The sequence below is a fragment of the Oncorhynchus masou genome, chromosome 11 (assembly GCF_036934945.1).
Source record: "Oncorhynchus masou masou isolate Uvic2021 chromosome 11, UVic_Omas_1.1, whole genome shotgun sequence".
NCBI lineage: Eukaryota > Metazoa > Chordata > Actinopteri > Salmoniformes > Salmonidae > Oncorhynchus > Oncorhynchus masou.
This window is the reverse complement of record NC_088222.1, coordinates 19,365,005-19,391,203: the sequence shown is the minus strand read 5'-3', so window position 1 is coordinate 19,391,203 and position 26,199 is coordinate 19,365,005. Positions and strand designations below refer to the sequence as shown.

The window sequence follows — 26,199 nt, the reverse complement described above, 5'->3', positions numbered from 1 at the left end:
GGCTGGGGCTGTTCCCTATTCCCTACTGTCCCAGGCTGGGGCTGTTCCCTATTCCCTACTGTCCCAGGCTGGAGCTGTTCCCTATTCCCTACTGTCCCAGGCTGGGGCTGTTCCCTATTCCCTACTGTCCCAGGCTGGGGCTGTTCCCTATTCCCTACTGTCCCAGGCTGGGCCTGTTCCCTATTCCCTACTGTCCCAGGCTGGGGCTGTTCCCTATTCCCTACTGTCCCAGGCTGGGGCTGTTCCCTATTCCCTACTGTCCCAGGCCGGGGCTGATCCCTATTCCCTACTGTCCCAGGCCGGGGCTGTTCCCTATTCCCTACTGTCCCAGGCTGGGGCTGTTCCCTATTCCCTACTGTCCCAGGCTGGGGCTGTTCCCTATTCCCTACTGTCCTAGGCTGGAGCTGTTCCCGATTCCCTACTGTCCCAGGCTGGGGCTGTTCCCGATTCCCTACTGTCCCAGGCTGGGGCTGTTCACTATTCCCTACTGTCCCAGGCTGGGGCTGTCCCCCTGTCCCATTCCCTACTGTCCCAGGCTGGGGCTGTTCCCTATTCCCTACTGTCCCAGGCTGAGGCTGTTCCCTATTCCCAAATGTCCCAGGCTGGGGCTGTTCCCTATTCCCTACTGTCCCAGGCTGGGGCTGTTCCCTATTCCCTACTGTCCCAGGCTGGAGCTGTTCCCTACTCCCTACTGTCCCAGGCTGGGGCTGTTCCCTATTCCCTACTGTCCCAGGCTGGGGCTGTTCCCTATTCCCTACTGTCCCAGGCTGGGGCTGTTCCCAATTCCCTACTGTCCCAGGCTGGAGCTGTTCCCTATTCCCTACTCTCCCAGGCTGGGGCTGTTCCCTATTCCCTACTCCCAGGCTGGGGCTGTTCCCTATTCCCTAGGTCCCAGGCTGGGGCTGTTCCCTATTCCCTACTGTCCCAGGCTGGGGCTGTTCCCTATTCCCTACTGTCCCAGGCTGGGGCTGTTCCCTATTCCCTACTGTCCCAGGCTGGGGCTGTTCCCTATTCCCTACTGTCCCAGGCTGGGGCTGTTCCCTATTCCCTACTGTCCCAGGCTGGGGCTGTTCCCTATTCCCTACTGTCCCAGGCTGGGGCTGTTCCCTATTCCCTACTGTCCCAGGCTGGAGCTGTTCCCGATTCCCTACTGTCCCAGGCTGGGGCTGTTCCCGATTCCCTACTGTCCCAGGCTGGGGCTGTTCCCTATTCCCTACTGTCCCAGGCTGGGGCTGTTCCCTATTCCCTACTGTCCCAGGCTGGGGCTGTTCCCTATTCCCTACTGTCCCAGGCTGGGGCTGTTCCCTATTCCCTACTGTCCCAGGCTGGGGCTGTTCCCTATTCTGTTCCCTATTCCCTACTGTCCCAGGCTGGGGCTGTTCCCTATTCCCTACTGTCCCAGGCTGGGGCTGTTCCCTATTCCCTACTGTCCCAGGCTGGGGCTGTTCCCTATTCCCTACTGTCCCAGGCTGGGGCTGTTCCCTATTCCCTACTGTCCCAGGCTGGGGCTGTTCCCTATTCCCTACTGTCCCAGGCTGGGGCTGTTCCCTATTCCCTACTGTCCCAGGCTGGGGCTGTTCCCTATTCCCTACTGTCCCAGGCTGGGGCTGTTCCCTATTCCCTACTGTCCCAGGCTGGGGCTGTTCCCTATTCCCTACTGTCCCAGGCTGGGGCTGTTCCCTATTCCCTACTGTCCCAGACTGGGGCTGTTCCCTATTCCCTACTGTCCCAGGCTGGGGCTGTTCCCCAGGCTGGGGCTGTTCCCTATTCCCTACTGTCCCAGGCTGGGGCTGTTCCCTATTCCCTACTGTCCCAGGCTGGGGCTGTTCCCTATTCCCTACTGTCCCAGGCTGGGGCTGTTCCCTATTCCCTACTGTCCCAGGCTGGGGCTGTTCCCTATTCCCTACTGTCCCAGGCTGGGGCTGTTCCCTATTCCCTACTGTCCCAGGCTGGAGCTGTTCCCTATTCCCTACTGTCCCAGGCGGTGGCTGTTCCCTATTCCCTACTGTCCCAGGCTGGGGCTGTTCCCTACTGTTAGTTCCTTTCACCCATCTGTTGTCCCAGGCTGGGGCTGTGCCCTATTCCCTACTGTCCCAGGCTGAGGCTGTTCCCTATTCCCTACTGTCCCAGGCTGGGGCTGTCCCCTATTCCCTACTGTCCCAGGCTGGGGCTGTTCCCTATTCCCTACTGTCCCAGGCTGAGGCTGTTCCCTATTTCATACTGTCCCAGGCTGGGGCTGTTCCCTATTCCCTACTGTCCCAGGCTGAGGCTGTTCCCTATTCCCTACTGTCCCAGGCTGGGGATGTCCCCTATTCCCTACTGTCCCAGGCTGGGGCTGTTCCCTATTCCCTACTGTCCCAGGCTGAGGCTGTTCCCTATTCCCTACTGTCCCAGGCTGGGGCTGTTCCCTATTCCCTACTGTCCCAGGCTGGGGCTGTTCCCTATTCCCTACTGTTCCAGGCTGGGGCTGTTCCCTATTCCCTACTGTCCCGGGCTGGGGCTGTTCCCAATTCCCTACTGTCACGGGCTGGGGCTGTTCCCAATTCCCTACTGTCCCGGGCTGGGGCTGTTCCCTATTCCCTACTGTCCCAGGCTGAGGCTGTTCCCTATTCCCTACTGTCCCAGGCTGGGGCTGTTCCCTATTCCCTACTGTCCCAGGCTGGGGCTGTTCCCTATTCCCTACTGTCCCAGGCTGGGGCTGTTCCCTATTCCCTACTGTCCCAGGCTGGGGCTGTTCCCCCTATTCCCTACTGTCCCAGGCTGGGGCTGTTCCCTATTCCCTACTGTTCCAGGCTGGGGCTGTTCCCTATTCCCTACTGTCCCGGGCTGGGGCTGTTCCCAATTCCCTACTGTCACAGGCTGGGGCTGTTCCCAATTCCCTACTGTCCCGGGCTGGGGCTGTTCCCTATTCCCTACTGTCCCAGGCTGGGGCTGTTCCCTATTCCCTACTGTCCCAAGCTGGGGCTGTTCCCTATTCCCTACTGTCCCAGGCTGAGGCTGTTCCCTATTCCCTATTGTCCCAGGCTGGGGCTGTTCCCTATTCCCTACTGTCCCAGGCTGGGGCTGTTCCCTATTCCCTACTGTCCCAGGCTGGGGCTGTTCCCTATTCCCTACTGTCCCAGGCTGGGGCTGTTCCCTATTCCCTACTGTCCCAGGCTGGGGCTGTTCCCTATTCCCTACTGTCCCAGGCTGGAGCTGTTCCCCTACTACTCCCTACTGTCCCAGGCTGGGGCTGTTCCCTATTCCCTACTGTCCCAGGCTGAGGCTGTTCCCTATTCCCTACTGTCCCAGGCTGGGGCTGTCCCCCATTCCCTACTGTCCCAGGCTGGGGCTGTTCCCTATTCCCTACTGTCCCAGGCCGGGGCTGTCCCAGGCTGAGGCTTCCTATCCCTATTCCCTACTGTCCCAGGCCGGGGCTGTTCCCTATTCCCTACTGTCCCAGGCTGGGGCTGTTCCCTATTCCCTACTGTCCCAGGCTGGGGCTGTTCCCTATTCCCTACTGTCCTAGGCTGGAGCTGTTCCCGATTCCCTACTGTCCCAGGCTGGGGCTGTTCCCGATTCCCTACTGTCCCAGGCTGGGGCTGTTCCCTATTCCCTACTGTCCCAGGCTGGGGCTGTCCCCCATTCCCTACTGTCCCAGGCTGGGGCTGTTCCCTATTCCCTACTGTCCCAGGCTGGGGCTGTTCCCTATTCCCTACTGTCCCAGGCTGGGGCTGTTCCCTATTCCCTACTGTCCCAGGCTGGGGCTGTTCCCTATTCCCTACTGTCCCAGGCTGGGGCTGTTCCCTATTCCCTACTGTCCCAGGCTGGGGCTGTTCCCTATTCCCTACTGTCCCAGGCTGGGGCTGTTCCCTATTCCCTACTGTCCCAGGCTGGAGCTGTTCCCTATTCCCTACTGTCCCAGGCTGGGGCTGTTCCCTATTCCCTACTGTCCCAGGCTGGGGCTGTTCCCTATTCCCTACTGTCCCAGACTGGGGCTGTTCCCTATTCCCTACTGTCCCAGGCTGGGGCTGTTCCCTATTCCCTACTGTCCCAGGCTGGGGCTGTTCCCTATTCCCTACTGTCCCAGGCTGGGGCTGTTCCCTATTCCCTACTGTCCCAGGCTGGGGCTGTTCCCTATTCCCTACTGTCCCAGACTGGGGCTGTTCCCTATTCCCTACTGTCCCAGGCTGGGGCTGTTCCCTATTCCCTACTGTCCCAGGCTGGGGCTGTTCCCTATTCCCTACTGTCCCAGGCTGGGGCTGTTCCCTATTCCCTACTGTCCCAGGCTGGGGCTGTTCCCTATTCCCTACTGTCCCAGGCTGGGGCTGTTCCCTATTCCCTACTGTCCCAGGCTGGGGCTGTTCCCTATTCCCTACTGTCCCAGGCTGGGGCTGTTCCCTATTCCCTACTGTCCCAGGCTGGGGCTGTTCCCTATTCCCTACTGTCCCAGGCTGGGGCTGTTCCCTATTCCCTACTGTCCCAGGCTGGAGCTGTTCCCTATTCCCTACTGTCCCAGGCGGTGGCTGTTCCCTATTCCCTACTGTCCCAGGCTGGGGCTGTTCCCTACTGTTAGTTCCTTTCACCCATCTGTTGTCCCAGGCTGGGGCTGTGCCCTATTCCCTACTGTCCCAGGCTGAGGCTGTTCCCTATTCCCTACTGTCCCAGGCTGGGGCTGTCCCCTATTCCCTACTGTCCCAGGCTGGGGCTGTTCCCTATTCCCTACTGTCCCAGGCTGAGGCTGTTCCCTATTTCATACTGTCCCAGGCTGGGGCTGTTCCCTATTCCCTACTGTCCCAGGCTGAGGCTGTTCCCTATTCCCTACTGTCCCAGGCTGGGGATGTCCCCTATTCCCTACTGTCCCAGGCTGGGGCTGTTCCCTATTCCCTACTGTCCCAGGCTGGGGCTGTCCCCTATTCCCTACTGTCCCAGGCTGGGGCTGTTCCCTATTCCCTACTGTCCCAGGCTGGGGCTGTTCCCTATTCCCTACTGTCCCAGGCTGGGGCTGTTCCCTATTCCCTACTGTCCCAGGCTGAGGCTGTTCCCTATTCCCTACTGTCCCAGGCTGGGGCTGTTCCCTATTCCCTACTGTCCCAGGCTGGGGCTGTTCCCTATTCCCTACTGTTCCAGGCTGGGGCTGTTCCCTATTCCCTACTGTCCCGGGCTGGGGCTGTTCCCAATTCCCTACTGTCACGGGCTGGGGCTGTTCCCAATTCCCTACTGTCCCGGGCTGGGGCTGTTCCCTATTCCCTACTGTCCCAGGCTGAGGCTGTTCCCTATTCCCTACTGTCCCAGGCTGGGGCTGTTCCCTATTCCCTACTGTCCCAGGCTGGGGCTGTTCCCTATTCCCTACTGTCCCAGGCTGGGGCTGTTCCCTATTCCCTACTGTCCCAGGCTGGGGCTGTTCCCTATTCCCTACTGTTCCAGGCTGGGGCTGTTCCCTATTCCCTACTGTCCCGGGCTGGGGCTGTTCCCTATTCCCTACTGTCCCAGGCTGGGGCTGTTCCCTATTCCCTACTGTTCCAGGCTGGGGCTGTTCCCTATTCCCTACTGTCCCAGGCTGAGGCTGTTCCCTATTCCCTACTGTCCCAGGCTGGGGCTGTTCCCTATTCCCTACTGTCCCAGGCTGAGGCTGTTCCCTATTCCCTACTGTCCCAGGCTGAGGCTGTTCCCTATTCCCTACTGTCCCAGGCTGGGGCTGTTCCCTATTCCCTACTGTCCCAGGCTGGGGCTGTTCCCTATTCCCTACTGTCCCAGGCTGGGGCTGTTCCCTATTCCCTACTGTCCCAGGCTGGGGCTGTTCCCTATTCCCTACTGTTCCAGGCTGGGGCTGTTCCCTATTCCCTACTGTCCCGGGCTGGGGCTGTTCCCTATTCCCTACTGTCCCAGGCTGGGGCTGTTCCCTATTCCCTACTGTTCCAGGCTGGGGCTGTTCCCTATTCCCTACTGTCCCAGGCTGAGGCTGTTCCCTATTCCCTACTGTCCCAGGCTGGGGCTGTTCCCTATTCCCTACTGTCCCAGGCTGAGGCTGTTCCCTATTCCCTACTGTCCCAGGCTGAGGCTGTTCCCTATTCCCTACTGTCCCAGGCTGGGGCTGTTCCCTATTCCCTACTGTCCCAGGCTGGGGCTGTTCCCTATTCCCTACTGTCCCAGGCTGGGGCTGTTCCCTATTCCCTACTGTCCCAGGCTGGAGCTGTTCCCTATTCCCTACTGTCCCAGGCGGTGGCTGTTCCCTATTCCCTACTGTCCCAGGCTGGGGCTGTTCCCTACTGTTAGTTCCTTTCACCCATCTGTTGTCCCAGGCTGGGGCTGTGCCCTATTCCCTACTGTCCCAGGCTGGAGCTGTTCCCTATTCCCTACTGTCCCAGGCGGGGGCTGTTCCCTATTCCCTACTGTCCCAGGCTGGGGCTGTTCCCTATTCCCTACTGTGACTGTTAGTTCCTTTCACCCATCTGTTGTCCCCCCTCCAATGAGCCACAGCCTACCAGCTTCACACAGACACAGGGGGGGGCAGACTGGCCCACAGCCCGACCATCTGGGCACACTGGGGGAGTCTTCAATCACACCTAGTTTCAGCTTGTAAACACAGTGGGTCCATGAGATTACATTGGCAGACCTACTTCAGCCAGTTACTCAGGACACTGTGTGGTCTCTCTACATGGTAAGTCATTTAACAATTCATCAAATCTGGCCCTTTTGACAATTATAACTGACACTGTTATTTGTTAACAGAACTTGATATTTAGAAACAGAAGTCAAACTGGGTGGGTCACGTCTGTACGTACCCCTGGCTATGTCTTGGTGACCAGTCTCACCTGCAAGGTGCAGGGGGGTGGAGTTGCGTCCCTGTGTGTCTCTACAGTTGATGTTCTCTGGGCTGCAGAGTTTCTGGACGCGGGCCAGACAGCCTTTCTTCGCAGCGTCCAGCAGGGCAGCGTCTCCTCTCAGCAGGTCCTGGATGTCTGTGTCCCCCTCCTTCACCATGTCCAGAGGAGTGTTTCCATCACGGTTCTTCTTGGTCGGGTCTGCCCCATGCTGAGGGAACCAGCAGAGGGGCTTGTCATGTATTGCTAAGGGACAGCAGTGAGTATAGCTTTAATTGACATGAAACCTAGGGAATCTGTGCCTCTTGGCTGCTGCAGTGAATATGGGCTGGTGAACACATGGTTGCTGGTTTCTTGAATGCCAAAGTGAGAAACAGAGGGAGACGGGTTGAGAAAGTGTGAGTTATTTCAGAAGTTCTTATCACACAATCTAAAAAAAGTAATTTATTCAGCAGGGTTATTCTTGTGATGTGCATCAAGTTTAATGGAACACTAACTATGAGGTGGGAAGTTAGATGCTCCAGCAGCTCTTGGCATTTTTTTATGCTAATGCAATCAAAATTACTCCTCTGTTTACAGCCAGATACACATGTTTCACATATTTTATAAGACATAAACTGGCCCTGCTTAACGCCGATGAGAAGGAACACATTACACATCCTGCTCTCTCCCCTGCTCCCTCTCTCCAGTGATCAAATCATGACCAGAGGTGTAATGAAAATAAGCCATAAAACACAAGTGTTTTTCCTGTCTATTATTCAGCCGTAATAAACAGTCTTTAACTACCAATGGGCATCAGCATGTGATAAAATTAAATGACTAAACTGTTATGACTTTCTACAGTACCTCTCTATAAAATGTATTTAAGGAGAGAGAGAAACCCAAACCTTCCAGAACAAAGTCATCACCTACAGAGAGATGAACCTGGAGAAACTGCCCCTCAAGCATGCTGGTCCTCTGTTCACAAGCACAGACCCCACAGAGCCCCAGGACAGCAGCACAATTAGACCCAACCAAATCATGACAAAACAAAAAGATAGCATTCTAGTTTGCTGTAGTTATTTGGCCCTAAACAGAGAGTACACAGTGGCAGAATACCTGACCACTGTGACTGACCCAAACTTAAGGAAAGTTTTGACTATGTACAGACTCAGTGAGCTTAGCCTTGCTATTGAGAAAGGCCGCCGTAGGCAGACATGGCTCTCAAGAGATGACAGGCTATGTGCACACAGACTGGAAACTGAGCTGCACTTCCTAACCTCCTGCCAAATGTATGACCATATTAGAGACACATATTTCCCTCAGATTACACAGACCCATAAAGAATTTGAAAACAAATCCAATTTTGATAAACTCTCATATCTATTGGATGAAATACCACAGTGTGCCATCACAGCAGCAATATTTGTGACCTGTTGCCACAAGAAAAGGTCAACCAGTGAAGAACAAACACCATTGTAAATACAACCCATATTTATGTTTATATATTTTCCCTTTGGTACTTTAACTATTTGCACATAATGCCATTGGAAATGTCTTTATTATTTTGGAACTTTTGTGAGTGCAATGTTATCTGTTAATTTGTATTGTTGATTATCTACTTCACTTGCTTTGGAAATGTTAACTTATGTTTCCCATGCCAATAAAGCCCTCAAAAAAGAGAGAGAGACACAGACACAGAGAGACCGAGAGAGAGACAGAGACAGGGGTTGAGAATGCGTGATAGCCTCCAGAGATATTTTGAATGACAAACTCTGTTGTAGAGTCCCACAGGCCTGAGTTCAGTTGTGTACAGTACCTTGAGGAGCAGCTTGCAGATCTCGTATTTGCCCTTGGCTGCAGCCTCGTGGAGAGGAGTGAACTTCCACAAGTCTGCCACGTTCACCGACGCCCCATGTCTCACCAGCAACTCAGCTACCTCATAGTGACCATAAGAACAGGCGTTGTGCAGGGGCACCAGACCTCTGTAGAGAGACAGAGAAAGAGATGGATTGAAAGAGACGGAGAGAGATACATCAATGGAGAGAGAGATGGAGACAGATGGGGAGGCAGAGAGGGAGACAAAGCCAGAAGGGGGGAGAGAGAGAGAGTCAGAAGGGGAGAGAGAGAGAAGGGCGGAGAGAGAGAGAGAGAAGGGCGGAGAGAGAGAGAGAGAGAGAGAGAAGGGCGGAGAGAGAGAGAGAGATAGATAGATAGATAGATAGATAGATAGAGAGGGATAGATAGATAGATAGATAGATAGATAGATAGATAGAGAGAGACATCAGAGCAGCAAGATTTGTGACCTGTTGCCACGAGAAAAGGGCAACCAGTGAGGAACAAACACCATTGTAAATACAACTCATATCTATGCTTATTTATTTTATCTTGTGTCCTTTCAAATTTGTACCTTGTAAAAACACTGTATATATATATATATATAATATGACATTTTCAATGTCTTTATTGGTTTGAAACTTCTGTATGTGTGATGTCTACTGTTAATTTTTATTGTTTACCTTACTTGCTTTGGCAATGTTAACACATGTTTCCCATGCCAATAAAGCCCCTTGAATTGAATTGAATTGAATTGAGAGAGAGAGAGAGAGAGAAGGGCGGAGAGAGAGAGAGAGAAGGGCGGAGAGAGAGAGAGAGAGAGAGAGAGAGAGAGAGAGAGAGAGATACATCAATGGAGAGAGAGATGGAGACAGATGGGGAAGCAGAGAGGGAGACAAAGCCAGAAGGGGGGGGAGAGAGAGAGTCAGAAGGGGAGAGAGAGAGAAGGGCGGAGAGAGAGAGAGAGAGAAGGGCGGAGAGAGAGAGAGAGAAGGGCGGAGAGAGAGAGAGAGAGAAAGAGAAGGGCAGAGAGAGAGAGAGAAGGGCAGAGAGAGAGAGAGAGAGAGAAGGGCAGAGAGAGAGAGAGAGAAGGGCAGAGAGAGAGAGAGAAGGGCAGAGAGAGAGAGAAGGGCAGAGAGAGAGAGAGAGAGAAGGGCAGAGAGAGAGAGAGAGAGAGAAGGGCAGAGAGAGAGAGAGAGAGAAGGGCAGAGAGAGAGAGAGAGAAGGGCAGAGCGAGAGAGAGAGAGAGAGAGAGAGAGAGAGAGAGAGAGAGAGAGGGCAGAGAGAGAGAGAGAGAGAGAGAGAAGGGCAGAGAGAGAGAGAGATAGAAGGGCAGAGAGAGAGAGAGAGAGAGAGAGAAGGGCAGAGAGAGAGAGAGAGAGAGAAGGGCAGAGAGAGAGAAAGAGAGAAGGGCAGAGAGAGAGAGAGAGAGAGAGAAAGAGAGAAGGGCAGAGAGAGAGAGAGAGAGAGAGAGAGAAGGGCAGAGAGAGAGAGAGAAGGGCAGAGAGAGAGAGAGAAGGGCAGAGAGAGAGAGAGAGAGAGAGAAGGGCAGAGAGAGAGAGAGAGAAGGGCAGAGAGAGAGAGAGAGAAGGGCAGAGAGAGAGAAGGGCAGAGAGAGAGAAGGGCAGAGAGAGAGAGAGAGAGAAGGGCAGAGAGAGAGAGAAGGGCAGAGAGAGAGAGAGAGATGATAGATAGATAGATAGATAGATAGATAGATAGAATCATTATTGCAATACTGGAGCTGGTCAACAATCTCCCGGAGGTGATCGCTGAGAACCCAATGAGCAGAACTGAGCCACGGCATTTTATAGTTAAGACACATGCTCCTGAATACGTGGCAAACAACAGATGTGTGGAACGGGTCAAAAGGTTAGGATTTGTATTAAAGAAATGAATAATTCACATCAGATAGTATCTGCAGTGAAGACTGTTCTAATTGTATAGAAACCAGGGTTTAGCCCCCAAGACAAGGTTATTGTTATCAGCTATCCAGACCAGAGACATCTCCTCCCTGGTACCTCATAGTACACAAATACCAATTCAATCTATGGGATGCAGGCTGTAGGTTTTATCACCAAGCCAACATAAATCAATTTGAGGCCCAATTCAGTCCACACAGACAAAGATGAGTACAGAGAATCCTTATTTGATGCACAAACAGTATTTTACAACATAATCTTGTCATTTTCTACCATAGACAGACATAACATTCTATATCATCAGGGGAGTGGTGGAGCAGAGAAGATGAAAGCAGTGTAGAGATAGGAGACACATGCAGATTTCTGAGCTAATAGACAGCGACACACAGACAGATAGAGAGAAAGAAAGAAAGACCGATAGCCAGCCAACCACCATCCAGACACATAGTCAGGCAGCCAACCAGCCAGACAGATAGTCAGTCAGCCAGCTAGCCATCAAGTCAGCCAAAGACTCACCCCTTGTCTTTAGCGTGGACGTCGGCCCCATGATGCAGCAGGTACTCCACCACCGCCACACGGTTGTAGCCGGCGGCAAAGTGCAGTGGAGTGGAGTGACGACCCTCCAGGTCCCGACAATTCACATTCTGTGGAGAGCACAATGACTGCAAGGAGAGAGAGAACTGTTTACATTCCGACAGCAGCAAAGCAGTCTGCATAGAGAGTGAGAGTGGGAAAAGAGAAACACACTCAGTTTCCATTCTAACATTCAGTTAGAATGCAGATCAAATCAGCAGCACAGGCAGATCAAATCAAACCTGAAAAAGCAGCAGAGGTGAAAATGGCACGTTTTCAAAACATTCTCACAATATCTTGAGTTGCAGCCTGGTCTCATAGACTAGACGTAACATGGTAAACATAAATCCGGGACACTCAAATTAGTATGATACAGTCATAGTATGATACAGTCATATGTTATGTTTTTTTATTTATTTTTATTTTACCTTTATTTAACCAGGCAAGTCAGTTAAGAACAAATTCTTATTTTCAATGACGGCTTAGGAACAGTGGGTTAACTGCCTGTTCAGGGGCAGAACAACAGATTTGTACCTTGTCAGCTAGGGGGTTTGAACTTGCAACCTTCCAGTTACTAGTCCAACGCTCTAACCACTAGGCTACTCTGCCGCCCCATGTTTGGTGTGGTTACATATGACTGAAGGTTACTTAAGGCAAAAACAGAAGTGGGGTGTCAACCCAAAGTTTGCGCGTTCAAAACTTAATCACAGACAACATTAGCATTCAAGCTAATACAAATACTTACTACTTATTAGCCACATTGCAACTACTTAGCATGTTAGCCAACCCTTCCCTTAACCCTTTAACCTAACTCTTCACCTTAACCCTAACCATATATCCTAACTCCTAGCCTAGCTAACATTAGCCACCAAGCCACCTAGCGTTAGCCACCTAGCTATTGTTAGCCACATCATATTGGATTCGTAACATATCATATCGCTGTACGAATTGCAATTCGTAACATAAGAATTGTAATTCGTAAAATACCACATAATTTGTAACATATCAAAATAATTTGTAACATATTGACAAATGGCAATTCTTAACATATACGAAATGATGGACATCCATATATTAATAAATACCATAAGAAACGTAACATATCATACTAATGGAGTGTCCCAGATGTACATTTACTATGTTACGTCTACCCCTGAGTGCAGGTTGGGAGTTGAAGGTGATGCAGTCCAGTGAGTTCACATACCAAGACAAAGAGTAGTAGAAAATCCAATAACAGTTTTCATATCAACAGGTCCTGTGCATGTCGTGTATTAGCCTTCTTTTTCTTGTGAGTCAGCTAGCTATGCCAGCGAGTAAGGACCACACAGACGCACGCACACACACTTAAATGAGAATCCTACCTTCACAGTGTCCAGATCTCCAGCTTTAGCTGCCTCCAGGAGTTGATAGTCTACATCAGAGTTCCTCACAGGTACATTTTCTGGGCCAGAAAAAAGAACATCACATAATCACCAACCAGTGTCTCAGTGTAACACAACCCCAGCCAGCAGAAAGGTCACTCTGTCACTGCACAGTCGCTTTCCATGGAAGACACAGCGATGAAACCGACAAAGACTGTCTGAATAGAATGGAGAGGAGATAAAGGTAAATAAACACAAACCCACACCACGGGAGGTTGGTGGCACCATAATTGGGGAGGGCAGGCTAGTGGTAATGACTGGAGAAATCAGTGGAATGGTATCAAATACATCAAACATGTGGGTTCTATGTGTTTGATGCCGTTCCATTAGTTCCTTTCCAGACATTATTATGAGCCGTCCTCCCCTCAGCAGCCTCCACTGACCCACACATATTCAGAGCTGTCAGGCACACACATATATTCTCTCTCTTGCTGTCTCTCTCCTTCTCTCTCTGTTGTCTCTCCGTACCACTGAGTATCTGCTGCACGGCCTCGTTGCCCATCTGTGAGGCGGTGAATCCCTGTAGTGAGAGGATGGAGGCGTCTACGCCGTAGCTCAGCAGCAGTCTGCAGGTCTGGAGGTGTCCTGCCATGGCAGCACGGTGCAGGGCTGTCTGCCCCAGGGTGTCCAGTGCATTCATCTGGGAGACAGGGAATGAGTGAGGAGAGGGGTTGTGTGGATTGAGCTGTGCTGTGAGTGAATTTTCCCCAGCTGAGCCCTAAGGCTGCTAGAGCTCTTCAGAGACTATCAGCCCCGAGCAGAAACTGGGAGTGTGTTTGCGTGCACATCCATTTTGTGTGTGTGTGTGTGTGTGTGTGAGCGTTTTTGGGAGGTATACTGCATATGTAAATGTATATGTGTCTATAGGGGCATGCATGTCTAAGTTTGCTTCCTGACAGACTTATTTATTCAGCACCATCTCCGTTTCTCTTAGCTCCTGGGATGTCCTCATTCGATTCAACTCCAATGAAAGGGGAGGCTCTGCTTAGAACAACACAGCACAGCCCTGCTCCCCACAGACACACTGATCTGAGCACAGCAGCACTCCAATACTAGGCACTGCTTGACTGTGTTAACTGCTCAGCCAGCCAGGCAGGCAGTCAGGCACGTGCTGCTGTTTACTTTAGATGGCTGAAGAGATGGATGGCTGAGGATGTATGGCTGAGGATGTATGGCTGAGGATGGCTGAAGGGATGGATGGCTGAGGATGGCTGAAGATGGGTGGCTGAGGATGGGTGAAGGGATGTATGGCTGAAGGGATGTATGGCTGAGGATGGGTGAAGGTATGTATGGCTGAAGGTATGTATGGCTGAGGATGGGTGAAGGTATGTATGGCTGAGGATGGGTGAAGGTATGTATGGCTGAAGGTATGTATGGCTGAGGATGGGTGAAGGTATGTATGGCTGAGGATGGGTGAAGGTATGTATGGCTGAGGATGGGTGAAGGTATGTATGGCTGAAGGTATGTATGGCTGAGGATGGGTGAAGGTATGTATGGCTGAAGGTATGTATGGCTGAAGGTATGTATGGCTGAGGATGGGTGAAGGGATGTATGGCTGAGGATGGGTGAAGGTATGTATGGCTGAGGATGGCTGAAGGGATGGATGGCTGAAGGTATGTATGGCTGAGGATGGCTGAAGGTATGTATGGCTGAGGATGGCTGAAGGGATGTATGGCTGAGGATGGCTGAAGGGATGTATGGCTGAGGATGGCTGAAGGGATGTATGGCTGAAGATGGTTGGCTGAGGATGGGTGAAGGTATGTATGGCTGAGGATGGCTGAAGGGATGGATGGCTGAGGATGGGTGAATGGATGGATGGTTGTAGGGCTGGATTGCTAAGGATGGGTGAATGGATGGATGGCTGAGGATGGCTGAAGGGATGGATGGCTGAGGATGGGTGAATGGATGGATGGTTGTAGGGCTGGATTGCTAAGGATGGGTGAATGGATGGATGGCTGAGGATGGGTGAATGGATGGATGGGTGAATGGATGGATGGCTGAAGGGATGGATGGCTGAGGTGAATACTGTTTACTTTGGATGTCTGTTCCCTCTGTCATGTTCCCTACCCAGCTAACTAGTGCTGGGTCTCTGTGGGGGATAGCTACCTGCACTCATGACTTTGGAAGGACAAGCCAGACATGACAGTTAAAGGACCACTGTGTGTAGAGGCTTCTCTTTTCTGGATAGCTACTGTCAAAAGCACCACAGAGCCTCTCATGTCTGTCTCGGCCGTGTTTCTTTAGAAAGCAATATAAAACATACAACACTGACACTATTGAAATAAATCTATCAAGGAAAGATATCAAGATGATTCTCTTTAGTGGCTGTCTGGCTTTAAACAGTGTACACCTGGTGTGTCTTGCCCCAGGCCTGCATCAGAGGACAGCCTGTTAAGGTGAGATCTTCAGGGGGAATGGCAGGCTCTGAACACTCCATCCATTAGGTCATTCTTATCTGATGGAGCTCTCAGAACCAGACAGTCTTTTCCCGCTGTCCGGACTGTTGGTGCGTTAAGTAATACTATACGCGATTCAGCTCCAAAAGAGGTGACTTCAGATTGCCCCCCGACACTGGGAAGACAAAACTCTCTGTCTTTGGGTAGTTAGTTAGAGAAACATCATGCCTCCCAGGGTTTGGGTTCAATCAAATGGCTCAGATTTACACTCGGATTAGGTGTTTCCATTGAACCTGCCTGTCTGGGTGAAGGGATGGATGGGTGAGGATGGGTGAAGGGATGGATGGGTGAGGATAGGATAAGGGATGGATGGGTGAGGATAGGTGAAGGGATGGATGGGTGAGGATAGGATAAGGGATGGATGGGTGAGGATAGGATAAGGGATGGATGGGTGAGGATAGGTGAAGGGATGGATGGGTGAGGATAGGAGAAGAGATGGATGGGTGAGGATAGGTGAAGGGATGGATGGGTGAGGATAGGAGAAGAGATGGATGGGTGAGGATAGGTGAAGGGATGGATGGGTGAGGATGGGTGAAGGGATGGATGGGTGAGGATGGGTGAAGGGATGGATGGGTGAGGATAGGATAAGGGATGGATGGGTGAGGATGGGTGAAGGGATGGATGGGTGAGGATAGGATAAGGGATGGATGGATGAGGATAGGTGAAGAGATGGATGGATGAGGATAGGATAAGGGATGGATGGGTGAGGATGGGTGAAGGGATGGATGGGTGAGGATAGGATAAGGGATGGATGGGTGAGGATAGGTGAAGGGATGGATGGGTGAGGATAGGAGAAGAGATGGATGGGTGAGGATAGGTGAAGGGATGGATGGGTGAGGATGGGTGAAGGGATGGATGGATGAGGATAGGATAAGGGATGGATGGGTGAGGATAGGTGAAGGGATGGATGGGTGAGGATAGGTGAAGGGATGGATGGGTGAGGATGGGTGAAGGGATGGATGGATGAGGATGGGTGAAGGGATGGATGGATGGGTGAGGATATGTGAAGGGATGGATGGGTGAGGATAGGTGAAGGGATGGATGGGTGAGGATAGGTGAAGGGATGGATGGGTGAGGATAGGTGAAGGGATGGATGGGTGAGGATAGGAGAAGGGATGGGTGGGTGAGGATGGGTGAAGGGATGGATGGATGGGTGAGGATGGGTGAAGGGATGGATGGATGGGTGAGGATGGGTGAAGGGATGGATGGATGGGCGAGGATGGGTGAAGGGATGGATGGATGGGCGAGGATGGGTGAAGGGATGGATGGATGGGTGAGGATGGGTGAAGGGATGGATGGATGGGTGAGGATGGGTGAAGGGATGGATGGATGGGTGAGGATGGGTGAAGGGATGGATGGGCGAGGATGGGTGAAGGGATGGATGGATGGGCGAGGATGGGTGAAGGGATGGATGGATGGGTGGGGATGGGTGAAGGGATGGATGGATGGGCGAGGATGGGTGAAGGGATGGATGGATGGGCGAGGATGGGTGAAGGGATGGATGGATGGGTGGGGATGGGTGAAGGGATGGATGGATGGGCGAGGATGGGTGAAGGGATGGATGGATGGGTGGGGATGGGTGAAGGGATGGATGGATGGGTGAGGTAAATACTGTACCTTTGCTCCATGTTTCTGCAACACCTCCATGATGTCATTGTGTGCCCTCTCAGCAGCCACGTGTAGGGGAGTCATGAAGCTGCAGCGACAAAACGCACCCACAGGTTTGAGTCCACATAGTCATGACACAAGTGGTTAGGGGATGAGGTCAGACAGAGGTCAGGTAAACAGGAAGACACTCACTCCTTGTTCTTCTCGTTGACGTTGGCACCTTTACGTAATAGCAGCTCTGTGACCTGCTTCCGCTTGGGGTGAGGAGAGGCCACTGAACAGTGCTGCAATACAAGAGGAGTTCATTTAACACTGTAGCCCTGTGTGGTGTGTGTGGTGTGTGTAGTGTGTGTGTCTTACCAGTGCCGTCTCGTGGGTCTGTGGGTGTTTGAAGTTGATAATCTCTAGAGCAAGGGTCTTCTTGGCCTTGGCCATGTCTGCCTCCCGCGCTGCCTGGAGCAGAGAGTGACCCTTAAACTCATCTACAGAACACACACAGGGCGGAGAGAAAGACCATGTCATCCAAACAGTTACACACACAACCCAAAACATTTTATTGGAGGGACAAACTATAATACCAGTGTGACCATGTTGGCATGCATGTGAGTGTCTTGTGTGGGCCTGTGTGACAGTGTGTGTGTTTGTGTGTCAGTGTGTGAGAGAAGATGCTGTTCTCACAGGTGAGTCTCTCTTTGAGCTCTGGGGTGGGGGCCATGTCCACAGCACTCTTCCCGTGACAGTTGACCAGGGAGGGGTCAGCCCCGTGGCTCAGCAGCAGAGAACACACCTCCACGCGGTTCTTCGAGGCAGCTTCGTGGAGAGGGGTGAACTGCCACAGGTCCATGGCATTAACACACGCTCCGTGCTACAGGAAACAGAGAGGGGTGTTAGACACAATCCATATTGTAAAGGAAAGAAAGTGGCAGGTAGGTGAAAATGTTTTTTGAAACTAGTCCAATAAGAGCAAAGATTTCGCTGAACTTTGAGGCGTTACGACTCAGGTGTTGCCGCAGCACTGACGTGATATCTGACATCAAACATCAGGCGAGTGATGAGGGCTTCCCGTAGACTAGCCAGTCAGTCTTGAGACTTAAAGACCAACTCAGACAAGAAGTGAAAAAAGTCTGAGTGTTCTGTCAAAGGAACCCAGACAGGTTTTTCAGACAGTGACAGAGCTGCTACGAATCCCTCTGAAAACGCCTGATAAAATAACGTCTTTCTCAGGACCCACTATACAAGAGCTATTCAACTCTGACCCTACGAGGTCTGGGTGCCTGCTGGTTTCCTGTTCAACCTGATTATGAGGGATAAAATCAGTCCCTGGTTTGAGGGGAACAATGGAGAAAAAAAGCAGTGGAACTGGCTTCGTGGTCCGGAGTTTAATTTGAGGGCTCTATAGCCTCTGAGCTAAAGGATTCTCACTTTCATAATATATGCCATTTAACAGAAGCTTTTATCCAAAGCAACGTACAGTCATGCGTGTATACATTTTACGTATGGGTGGTCCCAGGAATCAAACCCACTGTCCTGGCGTTGCTAGCATCATGCTCTACCAGCTGGGTTCCACAGCCACACCATAACAAGCATGCCAGGACACACACAAAGCAGCAGAGGGAGGTAGAAATGCTGTATTTCTTACCTTCAGCAGCAGCTCTGTCACTTCGTAGTGACCATAGGAACAGGCATTATGGAGAGGAACCAGACCCCTGAGGGTGAGAGGCACATAGACAACATTCATTCACATACGAAACAGACTTTGTATATCTGTGTAATGAACAGCTCAGTTAGTTAGATAAGGAGGTCAATGAAGAGTGAACTCAACATTTCAAAAACATTGGAGGGGACACGACACGTGGCAAACAACAAACACACTTACCCTTTGTCCTTTGCATGTACGTCGGCACCGTGCTGTAGTAGGAGCTGGACTATTCTGACCCGGTTGTACCCTGCAGCCAGGTGGAGAGGGGTGGACTACAGAGGAGAAAAGAGAGAGAGAACAATCAGAATAAGACAAGGAAATCTGAGACAATACGTTCTACCTAACAAAACACCCCCTACTGAGCAAGAGCAGGAGGTGGATGCCCATGACCACACCTATAGCGCGTTAGCACCGCTCCTCAGTGGTAGCCTATATATGAGTGTGTGTCTCTGGGGAGAGAGGGTGATGGGAGGAATGGACTCAGGAGGATGGAACGTTTACCAGGAGGTGGTTCACTGAAACAGAACTACAATGAGCCCAGAACCAGAGTCAGCAAAATAAAGAGCTGATCTGGGAGGAAAATATCATTGTGATCATTATAGTTAACACTTCTGGTGAACCCCCAGTGGGCTAGCCTTGGCTATATGACTGCACTGCTTACATATCCTTTCACGTTTACTCGCTTGTCTTTTGTTTTTGTCTTCCAGATGGAGGCTGTGTGTGTGTGTGTGGTATAACCTAAGTTATGTTAATCTCATCTCACAGACTCTGTCTTCCCACTGAATAGTCAAATAGCTTACATCACCTCATTTAAAATAATTAGTGCAATTAGGGAACTGCCAACTCAAGCTGGACCAAAAATGTGAATCAATGGCTTCCCTCGTAGCAGCCATGTGAAAGCCTCTCTCAGCTGTTTCTGCTTTGAGCAGAGTGCTCAACACGTTAGTCAACAGTCAAGTAGTGAAGCGCTAAAACAATGGCTGCTGCCAACACTACACAGGAAATTGGTGCTTTGGTGCCAGTTTGATGGGCTGTCCTACAACTGTGATTCTGGAAAATCATGAAATGTAGCTTGCTACGTTTGTTGTGAAGAGGCAGTGACTGATTTCGAGGAAATGCAGACAAAACAACAAACCTAAGGAGGAGCTCAAAAGAAAAGGAAGCATCATGGAAGAGACAGCAGCAGTGGAGTTCTATCAACAGAACACACAGATGACTAGTGGAGCATCACTGTAACTCAGAGACAGGAGTTAGTCTAAAGAACGTGTGTTGAGTGGGTATCAGAGACTTCATCAAATTGTCACAGCCAGACAGTGAATAAAGAGGTAGCACGAAAAAGGCTGGACCTCAGCCCCCTTCAGATGTACTTTCTAGGTGAGGAAAAAGTACGTGACTGGAGAATAGTGAACAAAATAACGGGACAAAAGTGCCAATGAAGAGTGCACAACAAAGATGTTCCTGCTTTCCACTGATTACACAATTAATAAGGAACTGTGTAAATTGTCCACCCATAGATAATTTACAACTCTTATTTGGTCTAGACAATAGTACCAAAATGCTAAAAAAAAGAAAAGAAAAAAAGCTTTCGTAACATGCACATTATAATTACAACAGCAAAAGTAGACAATGACCCAAGTCCAAAACAAGGATAAAAGGTGTGACAAGCTACAGGATGGCAGGGTGAGGTCATAGTATGGCATTACAGGAGCAGGTGCAGACAGGCCCCGGTAATAAGCAGGCAATAAGGTGAAATCAGGAACACCCACAGAAGAGGGTTCGTATCCCAGTGTTCTTTATCCTGACCCAAACTCCCCTCCACCCCAAATCATAACCGTAACCCAGGAATGAATGGGAGTTTTGGAGGGTGGATGAAATGTGACCAACAAGAAGGCCAAGGTCCCAAAATATGCACAAGGAGTCAGCTAAACTGAAAAAAAGATAAACCAAAATCCCCCAGAAAAGTAATCAAAAGGAGTGCATCAATCTTAGAGCTGTTTGAAAATAACTTACCAGCATTTTTTGAGATGTCGACTGATAGACAATGTCGCCAGAACCACAAGTAAAACAGAACAAAAAAAAGGAACACAAAAACACAAAAATGATAGCATCATGTCGGTATTCCAAGCTAGAAGAAGTCATTGCAGATTTCAATCTAAAATGTCAAATTCAATTGAGCAGGCGTATTTTATTTTAGGTGTTTCTAATCATTTGAATAAGTTGTTGGAAACAGAACAGCGCGTCTGCACTAGAACCTTTCGAGACAGAAGGTCAGGTGAGAGGTGCAGGAGACTGACATTAGCAACCATAACATTTCTATGACATTTGAGCAATATCAGGAGGGAGACTCGGTCCAGCCCATATGGGCATTGGGAAGGTTGGGCCTGGCATCCGGGTACCAGACAGCCCTGTTCTGTTCTACCCCCAGATAAATAACCTAGGCTACGTGAGCCGGATGGGCCAGGGGGGCTGGGATGGGACGGGGGGCAGGGACATGGTGCTGGAACGGGGGGAAGGGGGCTGGGCCAGGGGGCTGGGATGGGACGGGGGCAGGGACATGGTGCTGGGACGGGGGGAAGGGGGCTGGGCCAGGGGGGCTGGGATGGGACGGGGGGCAGGGACATGGTGCTGGGACGGGGGACAGGGTGCTGGGACGGTGGGCTGGGACAGAGGACGGGAGGCTGGGACGGGGGACAAGAGGCTGGGACGTGGGGCTGGGACAGAGGACGGGAGGCTGGGACAGAGGACGGGAGGCTGGGACGGGGGACAAGAGGCTGGGACGTGGGGCTTGGACAGAGGACGGGAGGCTGGGACGGGGGACAAGAGGCTGGGACGGGGGACAAGAGGCTGGGACGGGGGACAAGAGGCTGGGACGGGGGACAAGAGGCTGGAACGGGGGGCTTGGACAGAGGACGAGAGGCTGGGATGGGGACAAGAGGCTGGGACGGTGGGCTGGGACAGGGGGCTTGGACAGAGGACGGGAGGCTGGGACGGGGGACAAGAGGCTGGGACGGGGGACAAGAGGCTGGGACGGGGGACAAGAGGCTGGGACGGGGGACAAGAGGCTGGGACGGTGGGCTGGGACAGGGGGCTTGGACAGAGGGGACGGGAGGCTGGGACGGGGGACAAGAGGCTGGGACGGGGGACAAGAGGCTGGGACGGGGGACAAGAGGCTGGGACGGGGGACAAGAGGCTGGAACGGGGGGCTTGGACAGAGGACGAGAGGCTGGGATGGGGGACAAGAGGTTGGGACGGGGGACAAGAGGTTGGGACGGGGGACAAGAGGCTGGAACGGGGGACAAGAGGCTGGAACGGGGGACAAGAGGCTGGAACGGGGGGCTTGGACGGGGGACAAGAGGCTGGGACGTGGGGCTTGGACAGAGGACGAGAGGCTGGGATGGGGACAAGAGGCTGGGACGGTGGGCTGGGACAGGGGGCTTGGACAGAGGACGGGAGGCTGGGACGGGGGACAAGAGGCTGGGACGGGGGACAAGAGGCTGGAACGGGGGCTTGGACAGAGGACGAGAGGCTGGGATGGGGGACAAGAGGTTGGGACGGGGGACAAGAGGCTGGAACGGGGGACAAGAGGCTGGAACGGGGGACAAGAGGCTGGAACGGGGGCTTGGACGGGGACAAGAGGCTGGGACGTGGGGCTTGGACAGAGGACGAGAGGCTGGGATGGGGGACAAGAGGCTGGGACGGGGGACAAGAGGCTGGGACGGGGGACAAGAGACTGGGACGGGGGACAAGAGGCTGGGACGGGGGGCTTGGACGGGGACAAGAGGCTGGGACGTGGGGCTTGGACAGAGGACGAGAGGCTGGGATGGGGGACAAGAGGCTGGGTCGGGGGACAAGAGGCTGGGACGGGGGACAAGAGGCTGGGACGGGGGGCTTGGACGGGGGACAAGAGACTGGGACGGGGGACAAGAGGCTGGGACGGGGGCTTGGACAGAGGACGGGAGGCTGGGACGGGGGACAAGAGGCTGGGACGGGGGACAAGAGGCTGGGACGGGGGCTTGGACAGAGGACGGGGGCTTGGACAGAGGACGGGGGCTTGGACAGAGGACGGGAGGCTGGGAAGGGGGACAAGAAGCTGGGACAGGGGGCTTGGACGGGAGGCTTGGACGGGGGACGGGGGCTTGGACGGGGGGACAGGGGGCTTGGACGGGGGACGGGGGCTTGGACGGGGGACAGGGGGCTTGGACGGGGGACGGGGGCTCGGACGGGGGGACAAGAAGCTGGGACAGGGGGCTTGGACGGGGGCTTGGACGGGGGACGGGGGCTCGGACGGGGACAAGAAGCTGGGACAGGGGGCTCAGACGGGGGACAAGAAGCTGGGACAGGGGGCTCGGACGGGGACAAGAAGCTGGGACAGGAGGCTCGGACGGGGGACAAGAAGCTGGGGCAGGGGGCTCGGACGGGGACAAGAAGCTGGGACAGGGGGCTTGGACGGGGGACAAGAAGCTAGGACAGGGGGCTCGGACGGGGACAAGAAGCTGGGACAGGGGGCTCGGACAGGGGGCCAAGAAGCTGGGACAGGGGGCTCGGACAGAGGACGGGAGGCTGGGACGGGGGGGGGGCTCGGACGGGGACAAGAAGCTGGGACAGGGGGCTCAGACGGGGGACAAGAAGCTGGGACAGGGGGCTCGGACGGGGACAAGAAGCTGGGACAGGGGGCTCGGACGGGGACAAGAAGCTGGGACAGGCGGCTCAGACGGGGGACAAGAAGCTGGGACAGGGGGCTCGGACGGGGGACAAGAAGCTGGGACAGGGGGCTCGGACGGGGGACAAGAAGCTGGGACAGGGGGCTCGGACGGGGGGGGACAAGAAGCTGGGACAGGGGGCTCGGACGGGGACAAGAAGCTGGGACAGGGGGCTCGGACGGGGGACAAGAAGCTGGGACAGGGGGCTCGGACGGGGGACAAGAAGCTGGGACAGGGGGCTCGGACGGGGGACAAGAAGCTGGGACAGGGGGCTCGGACGGGGGACAAGAAGCTGGGACAGGAGGCTCGGACGGGGGACAAGAAGCTGGGACAGGGGGCTCGGACGGGGACAAGAAGCTGGGACAGGAGGCTCGGACGGGGACAAGAAGCTGGGACAGGGGGCTCGGACGGGGGACAAGAAGCTGGACAAGAAGCTGGGACAGGGGGCTCGGACGGGGACAAGAAGCTGGGACAGGGGGCTCGGACGGGGACAAGAAGCTGGGACAGGGGGCTCGGACGGGGGACAAGAAGCTGGGACAGGGGGCTCGGACGGGGACAAGAAGCTGGGACAGGGGGCTCGGACGGGGGACAAGAAGCTGGGACAGGGGGCTCGGACGGGGGACAAGAAGCTGGGACAGGAGGCTCGGACGGGGGACAAGAAGCTGGGACAGGGGGCTCGGACGGGGACAAGAAGCTGGGACAGGGGGCTCGGACGGGGAGAAGAAGCTGGGACAGGGGGCTCGGACGGGGGAGAAGAAGCTGGGACAGGAGGCTCGGACGGGGGACAAGAAGCTGGGACAGGAGGCTCGGACGGGGGACAAGAAGCTGGGACAGGAGGCTCGGACGGGGACAAGAAGCTGGGACAGGGGGCTCGGACGGGGACAAGAAGCTGGGACAGGGGGCTCGGACGGGGGACAAGAAGCTGGGACAGGGGGCTCGGACGGGGGACGGGGGGCTGGGACGGGGGACAGGAAGGATGAATCCTCCCAGTCCCATCCCTGTCAAACGTGGCAGAGCAGAGCTGTTGTATGTTAGTAATCATAGGATGCAACACTCAACCTCTCTTCAACATGACAGCTGTGAATCATACGTATTAATATGCCCTTTAGCAGATGCTGACAGTTATTTTGTGGATCTCAGTACAAAACTGCTATAGGACAACAAAAGCCATTGTAGAACCTCAGAACTGGAAACCAGTATCAGGCATGTCCTTAATTTACAAGGGGAAAAAAATCAGCTATTATATGAAAGCATGATAACAAAACAGTTATCTACAAAATAAATTGACTGAAATTCACCCAAAACACAGTTTATGATGTGAGTATTTTACATGCATCCCATACCGCTGTCTTGACCAGAGACTAGACTAATTATCCCAGTAACAACATGCCATTAATCTATAATGTGTTGGTAGGATTCACACACCATGCTGACAGAATGCTCTCTTTCACTCTGTTTTGTCTGCACTAAAAGCTGCATTTTTCATGAACAGTTTTCCCTTGTCTGCCAGTTTGTTTTTATTGGGTTGTGTGTCTCGCCCTAGGAACATTACAAATGCAATGCAGCACAGGGGTGCATCGCCATGGCGACACAGCTGTAGCTGAGGTTGGGCTCAATCGCTTAGGCTCCGCCCATCAATCTGTCACCCCAGAGGGCCGGGAGGAAAGGAGAGGAGGAGATAAGGAGAGGGGGAGTCAGCCTAGTGAGAGAGAGCATCCCACCGGCTTTATACCCAATCACTACTGTGAAATAAACAATAACAAACCCTGTTAAAAATAACTAGGTACTGGTCCCTCTCGCTCCCTTTGCAATCACTAACATAGCTCATGGACAAGACAGGGTAATGTTCCATCTGCTTTCAGACACAACGCTTCTCTCTGTTAAACAACTGACCGGAAATGATTACAAACCGGCTTCCATTTAGAGAGTCTAGTCCACTACCACAGTCCACTCTATACCCTCTCCCTTCCTCAAATAATGTACTGCCCCTACGGATATTAAGGACCGTTTTGAATTCGGAACATGATGTACTGAAGTGATACAGATAGTTAGAGGAACTGCTGGAGCATATTGTCTCGGAGGCCTTAATGTGAAAACACAGAGCATTTCCATTTTAAAACCCAATCTTAAGTGTTTGAAGGGGACATCTGTGATGGTATAAAGCACTGTTCCATTTCCCAGTAGACCTGGAGAAAGAAATAAAGAGAGAGCGCGAGAGAAAATGGATGTGGCAGGATGACCTTTTGTCTCCCAGCCCTTGGGGATGGGTACTGTAGTGAGTCAGGGAGAGAAGAGAGATTTTCAAGTGTGCCGCGGAACCTTTCCTAATCTTGATTTTTTTTTTGAACTCACTTATAAACGTGACCTGTGGAATGCAGATGGAATTGGCAGCACCAGTGGCGCTCAGATAATACATTGGATGGCACATGGTTACATCTGTGTCACTGTTTCACATCCAGTACGCTCAAGCAAGTTGTTGTTTGTCAGTTGAGGGGCGCACATCACGAGCAAAGGAATTAGCATGATTTTACTTTGCATGTGAGAACCACTAGCACAGGCCAGTCTGATAAGGCTCAGCTGAACCACAGCCTCTCTGCCGTAGAAAACAGAGCTTTCTGTCCATGGTTGCACCTTTACAATGCAGAAAACCGCCCGTCTCAAGCTCAGTTCAAAACAAAAAACCTATTTTACTGGAGCTAAAAAAAAAAATGTGTCACAGAAAACAGATGATTTGCAGTATGGATCAGATGGAGGACACCACCACTAAATAAATGGGGACATTTTAGGTGTGCCGCAGAATTTATTATGCCATCAAGGCGTGCCACGGTTGAAATAAGGTTGGGAACAGCTGGGTTAGAAAGGGAAAGGGGATACCTAGTCAGTTGTACAACTGAATGCATTCAACTGAAATGTGTCTTCCGCTTTTAACCCAACCCCTCTGAATCAGAGGTGGGGGTGGGCTGCCATAATCGACATCCACATCCGCGCCCGGGGAACAGTGGGTTAACTGCCCCAATGCTCTAACCACTAAGCTACCTGGCGAATACGTATCTGTGTGTACTATATGTCCATGTCCTTTGAATTGTTACCTGGCAGTCAGCCCAGTTATCCCAGTCAGCCCAGTTATCCCAGTTATCCCAGTCAGCCCAGTCAGCCCAGTCAACCTAGTCAACCCAGTTAACCCAGTTATCCCAGTCAGCCCAGT

At 52.7% G+C, this 26,199-nt stretch overlaps 1 protein-coding gene across 5 annotated transcripts in view; it reads right to left on the bottom strand.

Annotated features, from left to right (window-relative positions):
* Positions 1 to 26,199, bottom strand: part of LOC135548271 (poly [ADP-ribose] polymerase tankyrase-1) — a 179,774-nt gene that overhangs the window by 30,570 nt on the left and 123,005 nt on the right. For 2 of the 5 annotated variants that reach the window (XM_064977694.1, XM_064977698.1), the window contains 12 exons: positions 20,305 to 20,325; positions 18,472 to 18,566; positions 18,235 to 18,301; positions 17,274 to 17,460; positions 16,956 to 17,077; positions 16,788 to 16,879; positions 16,605 to 16,683; positions 13,000 to 13,171; positions 12,472 to 12,551; positions 11,054 to 11,199; positions 8,602 to 8,767; positions 6,765 to 7,014 (listed from right to left, as the gene is read on the bottom strand). In XM_064977694.1, coding sequence (XP_064833766.1) covers positions 6,765 to 7,014; positions 8,602 to 8,767; positions 11,054 to 11,199; positions 12,472 to 12,551; positions 13,000 to 13,171; positions 16,605 to 16,683; positions 16,788 to 16,879; positions 16,956 to 17,077; positions 17,274 to 17,460; positions 18,235 to 18,301; positions 18,472 to 18,566; positions 20,305 to 20,325 — 1,477 coding nt within the window. The remainder of the gene's footprint in view (positions 1 to 6,764; positions 7,015 to 8,601; positions 8,768 to 11,053; positions 11,200 to 12,471; positions 12,552 to 12,999; positions 13,172 to 16,604; positions 16,684 to 16,787; positions 16,880 to 16,955; positions 17,078 to 17,273; positions 17,461 to 18,234; positions 18,302 to 18,471; positions 18,567 to 20,304; positions 20,326 to 26,199) is intronic. The other 3 variants (XM_064977696.1, XM_064977695.1, XM_064977697.1) reach the window with 3 other exon arrangements.